Source organism: Triticum dicoccoides, chromosome 4A (genome assembly GCF_002162155.2).
Source record: "Triticum dicoccoides isolate Atlit2015 ecotype Zavitan chromosome 4A, WEW_v2.0, whole genome shotgun sequence".
NCBI lineage: Eukaryota > Viridiplantae > Streptophyta > Magnoliopsida > Poales > Poaceae > Triticum > Triticum dicoccoides.
In genome coordinates this window covers 611,020,175-611,030,850 of record NC_041386.1, presented here as the reverse complement: position 1 = coordinate 611,030,850, position 10,676 = coordinate 611,020,175, and the positions used below count along the sequence as shown (strand labels likewise).

General features: G+C 47.1%; 1 protein-coding gene across 1 annotated transcript; it reads left to right on the top strand.

Annotated features, from left to right (window-relative positions):
* Positions 1-4,121: 4,121 nt before the first annotated feature.
* Positions 4,122-7,476, top strand: LOC119287316 (putative gamma-glutamylcyclotransferase At3g02910). Its single transcript, XM_037566841.1, has 2 exons — positions 4,122-4,982; positions 7,305-7,476. The coding sequence occupies exon 1, from the start codon at positions 4,189-4,191 to the stop codon at positions 4,753-4,755; it is 567 nt and encodes a 188-aa protein (XP_037422738.1). The 5' UTR covers positions 4,122-4,188; the 3' UTR covers positions 4,756-4,982; positions 7,305-7,476.
* Positions 7,477-10,676: the final 3,200 nt, after the last annotated feature.

Here is a 10,676-nt window from a genome sequence, read left to right as displayed (position 1 = left end):
GATGATTGATTGGTGGATGGAGGGCAAGTGTGAGTTGTGTGTGTGCGCGCGCTCGCGCGTGTGTTGGTACGAGATGGCTAGAAATGGGTAATCGCCTCTAGCCATTCTCAAACACGGATGACGTTCCGGAGGACCCGGGCCAATCCCGGCTTGGCAGAGACCCGCTCCACCTCTTCCTCTGACAACCGTGCAAAGAAGTCGTAGACGAGGGTTCGATACAACCGCCGGAGTTGTGGCTCGCCGAGGGTCGTCGTAATCGACGGCAGGAAGGACTGATGCCATGCTCTATGACAGTGGCAGGGCTCCATGGGGGCCAAAGGGGGGCATTGCCCCCCCTCCCCTACCCTAGAAAAATCTTAAGTGTGCCCCTAATTATTAGGCTTAAAGGTATCTCAGGGTTCATGCATAACTTATCTTTTTTGCCCCCTCAACAATCTTCATCAAGCTCCGCCGAGCATCGGCTCCATGCCTTGGCCTCCTACAGGTGGCTCGAGAACGACTATGTACATCATGTGGCCGGCTTCGTCGAGGTGCGCCTCCCTCCTATCTTCCAGCACGATGGAGGAAGCATCCCCCACCTCCTCCTATATGTGTGGCACTCCTATATATTTTAATGCCGTCATCTTAATATCTTGATAGGTTTTTGTAGTGTAGGATTAGATATAAGAAGATAGAAAATCCTAGAGTATATAAGGTGTCTTTGAGGATCTTTTTATTTAATCATTGGAATGTTGTTTTGTTGGATTTGTGGTGACTAGTTGTGTCTATTCCCGTGTATGCAATAATCAACTGAAATGTGTATATACTCTATGTTGGCACAAAAACGCACACACAGTTTGACTATGTAGTATGCTCGCCACAATGTTGCAGGGTGTCAACTGTATTCCTAGTTGTTTGAAAAGTACAAATCATCTTAACTACATGTATGAAATTATACATGAAGATTAATCCACTAGGAACATAAATCTTATGGATATGGCTAAAATGGTTTAGACTTTAATCAGAGAGTCTCTAACTATACTTCGATTAGAATATCCTATGTTCATGTGGTGCACTCTATTGCTTCGTGGTGTAGATTCATTTTTGTAGGACTTCATTTTTTGTTATCTTGACTTGACTCTTTGCCGTAATGGCCTATATTTTTTAGCGAAAGACTTCACGACTATTGGTGTAGTTACTAGTATGTTGTTAATATGTGTTCACTAGTATACGTGAACTCTCGTAACACATGTTACTCGAAGTTTATGAGATACCCTGGAGGCTTGGAGTGTGTGGTCGAGAAACACTCTCCAGCGGGTGAGGCAAAAGAGGAGGCACGACACCAAACACTCACTACCTCGTCCCTTTCATCTCGCACAGCTCAGGAGCCTTCCAAGGTGAGGTAAATCTTTGTATAGCCTAAAATGGTTTGGAGGACCAACCATACAATGGACACGTCCTTGAGAGATCGATACATGTTGCGTCTGATTGCAAGCAGGTAGTTACGCAGATTGAAGAAATCCAGGAGGTTCTCGTTTGATGATTATTACGGAGACAGGAGCTCCAGCAGCTAACTTTGATCTTTGTAAATTTTTCCATGAAGGTCGGAGCTCGAATTATGAAGCTCTCAATCTTGCCAAGTTTACAATATCTTTTCTTTTTTGCGATGAAAACTTCCGGTCTATAAGGACTAGAGTGAACCAAGGTAGTAGAAAGAACACCAGAAGTAAAAAATATATTCAGATCCGTAGACCACCTAGTGATGAATATTAGGACTAAAGTGAGCCAGGCGCGCCACCATCATTGCCCCTCCCTCATCGGAGCCGGGCAAAACTTTTTCTAGTAGACGGTCAGGACGTCGTCGTGCTAAGGCCCCATAGAACCAGCGCATCCGAACAACAACTACCGCCGAAGAAGAGAGACGTAGATCGGAAGGGTCCAACCTGTAGAAACATGAACAAAGACGAATGAAGACCTGGTCCACATGGATCTATCAAAGACAAACACCGACCGAATGCCATGAGATCCGCTGAAGACAAACCTCCACACGCCCTCCGATGATGCTAGAAGCACAACTGGGACGGGGGCCAGGCAGGGAGAATCTTATTTCATCTTCAGAGAGCCGTCACCGCCTCGTCTCTCTAAGCAAGACACAAACCGTAAAAAAACTCACAAAAGCACATAGAAATGGAGCCCTCCCGTCGGCAATGACCGAGATCCACGACACCTCCATGGCTCTAAGACCATAGGAGATGCAGTAGACCAGCAACGACGCCGGCCGGGGGGTACAAGACACCCTAACGATGGGTGCCCTTGGGTACGAGCGAAGGGGTATGAGGCTGTCACATTATCTTTAGCGCAGGGTAGATATGTTTGGCTACTACAGCCGCATAATTTGAACACTATTTCTAAAAAGAAATGGTTTTCTGAGTAATAAAGCTTGGAGGATAGTTCTAAAAAATGTTATTTTTCACCCTGGCCGTGAACCTCAAGCATAGGATGGATTGGACCAACTAGGCATAGGGATACCTTTAGGATATTCTTCGTTGATTGACAAACTTTGTCATAACCGTAAGTCTGGCTGATGCTCATGGATAGTATTGTTTTTTTTTTTTTGGAATTCTGGATAGTATTGTTTGTTCTACCGGTCATAGCTATGTACTATGCCACACTTTCTTGACAACATGTCCTATGCAATGTGAGCGCAAAAATTTACCATATTGACGCTTGTGGTGGTCAATTTCGTCGCCTCACTTTCTTTATTTGGTACGACTATATATAGTGAGAAAAGAGTTGTATTATCTAGCTATGAACCAAATATTACCTCAACTTGTACCAAGATAGGTTGCATAATTTTTCTCCCAAGAACAGGCCTGGTAGGAATCGATCCCACTCGCGTGCACTCAAACAATGGAACGTACGGTGTACGTTTTAAATGAACAACCAATTCAGATAAGCATAAATTGCATGCACAAAAAGACAAGTAGTAGCATCATCAACCTGATCTATACAAGACTTTCAAAAAAAAACTGATCTATACAAGGCGACGACGGTTGTGCTTTGCTCGGGAAAATACGAGGGCGAACCTTCGGTAGCGTGTCTTCCCCGGGGTTGGAGAGGCCGGCTTGGATGCTTTGGCGCTTGTTTGCACGACATGTCTTTTTTTTTCTTCTCTTTTTGCATAGCCTAAGTTCGGTCGCTAGGTTCTAATGTTTGTTTCATGATAGGTCTATGTTTTAAATATCATAAAATAATTCGGCACCTATTGGGAGAAATTCATACACAAAGTGTATCAAAATGGACCAAATGAAAGCATAAGCATAGCCGATGCATGGTCAGACGAGAGACAACTTGGGTCCCATGCCTGAAAATCACGGTGAGGAGCGGGGCAGGGTAACGCCGATGAGAAGTGGGTGGCTGTGAGATGGTGAAGAGAGAAGCCGGAATGGCCATCCAAGGGCTGAGAGAGGCTTCCCTTGGAGTGCAAGTAGTTCTCATCTACAGTACGATCTAGCTCTACAGCTGCACATATATTTTCCTTTTCTTTTCTTTTGAGCTCGCCGGTTTTGTCGATTCCGATGTGCGGCGTGGTCAAGAGGGAGGTTGGTGCAAGCTAGCGGCCGTACACGCTGTGCTTGAGAGGGAGAATCTTTAACAAGAGGCAGAAGAGAAAATCTCTGTCACGTGCGGTGGTATGGTGCTTCTAGATGTCTCCACGTTTTCTTGTTGCCATCTGGCCGGCCGGCCATACCGATGTGGAGTGAGGCTTGTGTGGAAACAAGCCTCACTCCACATCGGCCGGACTTGTTTTGATTTATCATCCCATGTTGCCATGCATATCTCATCGGTCGAACATGCATAAGCATGTGCATGCACATTTTCTTCGCCAGGCCAGCTGAGCTAACCACGAAGAACGAGACAGCTGAATTTGAAATACCAATTTGAAAAGACTGAATTAGAAATTTCAAAAAAGTTTGAATTAGACAGACGGGCCGTGGCTGGATGTCACGAGGTGACCGAGACGAAAGCTATGGTCGCCGATGGCCGGCGAGGTGGGCCCACGCCACGTCGACCACCAGCCCACCCCGCGTCCCCAATAAATTCAGCACCCACCGCCACCGCACCAACCTACCAAACCAAGACCAAATCCCACCCTCCCCTGCCAATCAGCTCCGCCCGTCCGTACATCGCACCCACCCACCCATCCCCATGGGCGCCGCCGACGAGCACCCTCAGCATCAGCCGTCTCCGGCGCCGGAGGGGGAGGCGAAGAGGACGCTGGTGTTCACGTACGGCACGCTGAAGCGGGGCTTCTCCAACCACTGCCTGCTGCAGGACCTGGCGCGCGCGGGGGACGCGGCCTTCGTGGCCGCCGCCGCGACGGCCGAACCCCTCCCGCTCGTCTGCGGGCCCTACCGCGTCCCCTTCCTCCTCAACCTGCCCGGCGAGCACGGCTGCCAGCGCGTCCGCGGGGAGCTCTACTCCGTCACGCCGCACGGCCTCGCCCGGCTGGACGAGCTGGAGGGCGTCTCGCGGGCCCACTACGAGCGCCTCCCCGTCTCCGTCGTTGTCGATGGGGGGGAAGGCGCAGCGGAAGAGGTGGTGGCGTACTACGCGCACCGCGGGTACGCGGCGGAGATGTGGGCGCGGAGCGGGCGGAGGGGCCACGCCGAGTACTCGCCGGCGGTGGCCGCCGGGTACGTCCGCCGCGTGGACCGGCCGCAGCACCTCACCTTCCTCGACCAGATCCGCGTCTTCGTCTCCTCCCAGTCCTAGTGCAAGATTTGGTCCTCGCTCTATCGCCGCCGACGAGGGCCGTACCGTCGTCCTCTGCTTCATACTGGATCTCCTAGCCGGCCGCATCGGCGCCGACGAGGACAGTTGTTCGTCTGTTCCAGCCTCCAGGTTGGGTCTCGTGCCGTTTGTCACTTCGCTTCTGCGCTTATCTCATTGCTGGAAGATGCGTGCCGTGCAAGATTGATACTCCTACATGGATACACGAAGTAATTGTTGCTACTTTCATCCGTCTTTCTACTTCCTTGGTGTTTTCATTGGGCTATATGCGTTGCGTAAGCGTGTGATCTATGAACGTTCGCTATTACAATGATTGAGCGACAAACAAATTTAGTTCTAGGCGTTGCGTGAGTGTAACATCTACACCACACTTACACATCCATGAATGCCTTTTTAAGCTGGACCGACAAACACATAGCTTTTGTATAGCTGGGCTTTCAATTTCCACAGTATCTAAGGATTAGAATGAGCACAACCTTTATTAGTGCGTAGCATATGATACTTGCACATCAGTGTCAATTAGGTGCATCAACTAACCAGACATAAACAAGAGGAGAATTTGGTTTGTGCAAGATTCTTCTTTTCAAATGATTACTAGTAAATTTGCACGTGCAACGCACGTCTCTAACTACCATCATATAATTTTGGAAATAACAGTTATATTTACATGTCTTACTACCAACAATAATGTTTAGCTTAAAAGAAAACCAAATCACATGGATGCTAAAAAGCAGGATATACAAATGAATCCAACGGGCACATCCTCATTCAAGTTACATTTTTTTTAGAAGCCTGCAACCACTGATTGCTCTATTCTGATTGTTGTCGAGCCTAGGGATGCCGTTGATTAATATTCAAGCCACGGATGCTGATTTCAAGATAAAACTTGCCATGCCATGAGCTATCATCAGTGATCTCAACAATATTTAAAAATTTCACGTGCACCCCACTTGGACTTGCCTTAAGTAGCAACGCCAGAAATGTTAACCTTTTCTTTATAAATATGATGAAATAGTAGATACTGAACAATTCCAGATAAGGACCTCACTTCCAGCTTACCCAAGAATGTTATTGCGATTTTCTCTGTAATAGTCAAAGAATATGTATACAGTTACAATAATAGAACATTACTTCAACATTAAAGCTTGATCAAGTGTAGACCTTTGACTGAAGATAAGGAGCATCCAAGCATGTTAGATGATTAGGCCAAACTTTTCTATTATCTACAACAATGCTTGTAACAATTTTGGCATGTGTTTTTTTTTTATTGAATCATGTAAATGAAAGAAACAAAATGCTTCAAAACACAACTGGTTTAAGACTGAAAAAATGTCCTTTGTAAGTTTAAAAACCTGCAACTCCTACATTCTGTAGAAAGGAACATATTTATCCGAGCACCTTGGTTACAACTTATTGGCTGTGATTAGCGAAGTGGGATCAAATGTCTGGCTGCTGTCACCTGCTCCCCTGCTACTCAGGTTAAGTATTTTCATGGATATGTGATACAGATAAAACTACTGTACAACACCATGGATGCTAAAACTACTGTCATAGGTAGAATATATATTTTGTAAACATGAATCTCAGAGCAAATTCACACATAGCAGGTATCACAGTACATAGAGCAGAAAGGCTAATCAATAAAAGTATTCGCTATTGCTTGACATAACAAGTTGTGCAAGAAAAATGGAAAATATGGCACCACAATATGTTCTCTTGCAAGGGAAGCGTTGAATTTATGCTATCAACCCTTCCAAATGTTCACCGCATTATTAGCAAAGCAACAACATCAGAAAAATCAGAGCAAATTATCTGCATGAATGAGTGAGTCAGGGAGGAGCCAAATGAGATTCATCCAACAATGGAAGGGGCCAATCTCCCAGACCCACATGGTGTGGGCTATCTACTTACACATGCTGGAGAAATACATCTACAACAGCTATCATATGTGAATGTCAACAGAAGCTACGACACTATCAAGTACATTCGACACCCTATGAAATGCACAACAACTAAAATTAAGCCTATTAATTTGTTTTCGTTCTTATCAAGCTCTAAGTATAGAGAGTCAAGTAACACTTCTAAAGAGTCAAGCTTAGAACCAAAGAACAATCCCTAGAGCGGGACCCAATAGATTTGTTAATTATACCAATTCTATAGCAAAACAAAGAGTTAACCATGCCGATTCATAGCTAAACTGTACAGGAAATCGTAGCACAAACCAGGGTCAGATGACCACCAAAGAACAATCCGTCATTGGCGTGATCGTAGTAGTATGATTAGAGAGCAGGAAGAAAAGGTTTTTGTGAGAATGCAATATAATTTACATCCACAATATGGAAACCAGGAAGAAATTGTATTATTTGACTGAACTACAGAAACTGCGAGTAGTAGAATGGTACTGAATTTATAAAACCGACAGGACACTCCTCCCCAGTTATGATGATCCGTTGGCGTATATTGCCTTTAAGAGTGATGCTTGGAAATGAAGTAAACAAGAAATCTTGAATATTGTTGCCTTGTTGCTGTAGGCATGACTCGTTTGTGAAGATGTGCCATGACAAAAAAGAGCACTCCGTGGCCGGCCGACTAATCCCCGCCGTCGTTAGTCGGTAATGGATGTCCCCAACTGTGACCGCATTGCAGTATTGACTAATGTATAGGAATATTGCCTGACCCATCTGGAAAAAAAATGTGTGCCTATATCCTGCTTATATGTATCTGTAATTTGCCTGCATCCTACCGTGTTTCCCTACTTATCTCTCAAAGTGTTGCGTACATCATGGTACCTACAAAAATTACTCCTCTCTTGGTTATCTACCTTACAAAAAGATGTACATGTACAGTATTGCCAGACCCCCCCTAAAAATCTTACACTGTTGCATACCTGCATATGTTCCTGTTTGAAAATTTGGAGTAAATAGCATAAAACTACTACTTTACAGGTTAGGGTTCCAAAAAACTACCGGTTTTAAATTTTTCTCAGATAACTACCAAGTGGGTGGTCGGCTGTTTCAAAAAACCCAAATTCCGCATTGCTAACGTTTTAAACCGATTTATGACAGATTGGACCCACTCCTAAATAATCTGTTAGTTGACCGTTTTGTTTGATCGTTAACTTATTGTGGGACCCACGTGTAAGATGTCTCTTCTTCCTCCTACCATTTCTTCTCTTCTTATCTCTTTCTTTCCCATCTCCTCCTCCCGTCAAAGGCCCGACCACGGCCACCCCCACCACGCCCCGCGCCCAGGAGCAAGGGCCGGCCGCCGCGAGCCGCCCCCAGGAGCAAGGGCCGGCCGCCGCGAGCCGCCCCCAGGAGCAAAGGCCGCCGCGAGCCGCCGCGCCCAGGAGCACAGGCTGCCGCGAGCCGCGCGCCGCGCCCAGGAGAAGCGACAGCGGCCGGCAAGGAGCTCCGCCTGGACCCAGCCTGTCGGCCTCCTAGAGAAGCCCCGCCTTTCGCGCTGAGGAACGCTGCGGCCGAGCCGCCTACTTCCGCCTGGCCCGCAACCTGGTCGTCGGTGTTGTTCCTGTCGCGACGGAAGGAGCTCCACGCGTCGCCCGGGACGGAAGGGAGCTCCAGGGCGGTGCCATGGCTGCTGGCCGGCGAACCTCACGCCGGCTGCTAGTGCACGACCACGGGGAGGGACCCGATTGTTTTTTCAAAAATTTGCAGGGACCCGATTGCGTTTTGAAAATTTTGCAGGGACCTGATGGCATTTTTGAAAAGTTTACAGACACTGACATGTGGAACCCACATGTCAGTTAACGGTCAAATAAACGGATCGTTTAGGTGCGGGCCTGACCTGTCATAAACCTGTTTAATTTTTTAACAACGAAGATTTTGGGTTTTTTGAAACAGCCGATCACCCATTTGGTAGTTATCTGAGAAAAAATTAAAACCAGTAGTTTTTTGGAACCCTAGCCTGTAAAGTAGTAGTTTTATGCTATTTACTCGAAAATTTGCCTACATCCCTGAAAGTGTTTTGCATCACCATGAACATCTACTACGTGAGTATAAAAATGCTAAATCCCTGAGAAGTGTTGCATCTACATCCATTCATACTTGCCTGCATCGGGGGGTGTTGTTGGCTACCTGAATTTGCCACCTTGCTCGTGAAAAGCAGTGTTGCCTGTGCCACGAAAAAGCTATAGCAAAGACCTAATTGTATGCTGTCGGCCACCCTTCCCCTCCATCCTACTTTGCTCAAACATCATCCAAAAAAGACAGATCTTCTTACGTGCTGATACGCCAATCATCGTCAGAATATTTTAAACATGCATGAGAAATTTGGTCCACTGGTGTGGATTGCACTCGGGAGGATGCATCCCTGACCTCTAGCTGTGCATTCCCTCGGTGATTCTGGCGCCCCGCTGCCTCTACCTCCCCGCCCTATTGCTGCCGTGGGCGATGTCTGCCGCATCAGCAAAAGCCTGTATCCCTGTTTGCCTGACAAAAATTCAGAGAGGACGGAGAGCATGGGCTAACCTTCCCTTGTAGATATGCAGATCACCGCGTTGTCGTCCTGCCGCCGCCTCAAGTCGCAGGTAGCCCCCATCCCTTCTCGTCTTCATCAAACGCACAAGGCGGGTCGATTCTGGTGCCCGTATGCCCCAATGTGGGACTTCGTTGTCGCTGATTTGCACCCCTCCTCGCTCCTTGCCGCCGTCGTTGGACTGCCACCGGCCACGCTTGCCGAGGAGCCCTTGAACCCGAAGGGTGAGGCGTGGCAAGTGGCAGCCACGCAGCAGGCGCCCCAATGGCGAGGCGGCGCTGAATCAGGGCTGAAGCGCGCGGAGCGGCGGCGGTTCAGGGCCTAGGCGTGCGGGTGCTGGCGCGTGGGAAGCGGATCTAGGCAGAGGTGCGACGCAATGGGCGGCGCGGCCACCGGAGCTAGTGCTTGGCGGCGGAGGGAGGTGCAGCTGCGATGGGCGGCATGGAAACGGACCTAGAGCTGGGAGGCGGGGAGAGGTGCGGCGGCGTTGTTTGGCCGAGGGGATCATGGTGGCTGAGGTAGATTGCGAGGGTAGGAGTAGGATGGCACGACGTGCGTGGGCTGCGGGGATCAGGGACGCGGAGCGCGCTAGGAGATTGGCAGACCACGCGTCTGCCCTAGGCAGAACATTTGATCTATGCCGTTGATCTGAATATCAGATCGTTGGTGTAATACAGACAGTTAGATGTATTTAAATTGATTTGATCCGAGGGTTCTGGTTATCCTGTGTACATTTTATGATGTGGCTTTAGAAGAAATCTTGTTTGCTTTTTTAATAGTAAGTATAAATATAGATATAGAATATAAAATTTGTTGTTGTCCACCGGTTGACCTTTCCATCCCGAAGCGGCCCAGAACCAATTAGCCATCACACAAGTTGCCTCCTGCAATGACATAAATGAAAGATATTATAAAAGTGAAGGGCAAAAGCAAGAAAAGGATGCTTATAAACCAAAGCTATACTAAAACCAGTCTTGCACGGATTCTGTTTTGATCATGCATGGCCATGTTCATTGCACAGATGGTGATGCTTTCACAAAAGCTCAGCCGCAAATTTTGAGACAGCAACACCGATGTGTGCTGTGCCAGATTGATCGACTGATACACTTACCAGAGTCCCAATATTTGTTAGCGTGTGTATCAAATAATCTCTGTTTATTGATAACCTACATGGCTTGTGTGATGACGTTGAATATGATTGTACTTCACCTTATGTCCTATTTATTTGTTGTGTTATCAGGCGGTAAATATTTTTAATAATAACATATTTATTGCAAAATACTCAAATATTAGTAGGAAAAAATACAATTATTTGCGTTAAAGAAGCGTGGGGTAGTGTGCTGTTTTTGCGAATAAAGATCCACTAGCCAGAGCAGTAAATTATCTTTCTTGCGAGGTTAAAGAGGACG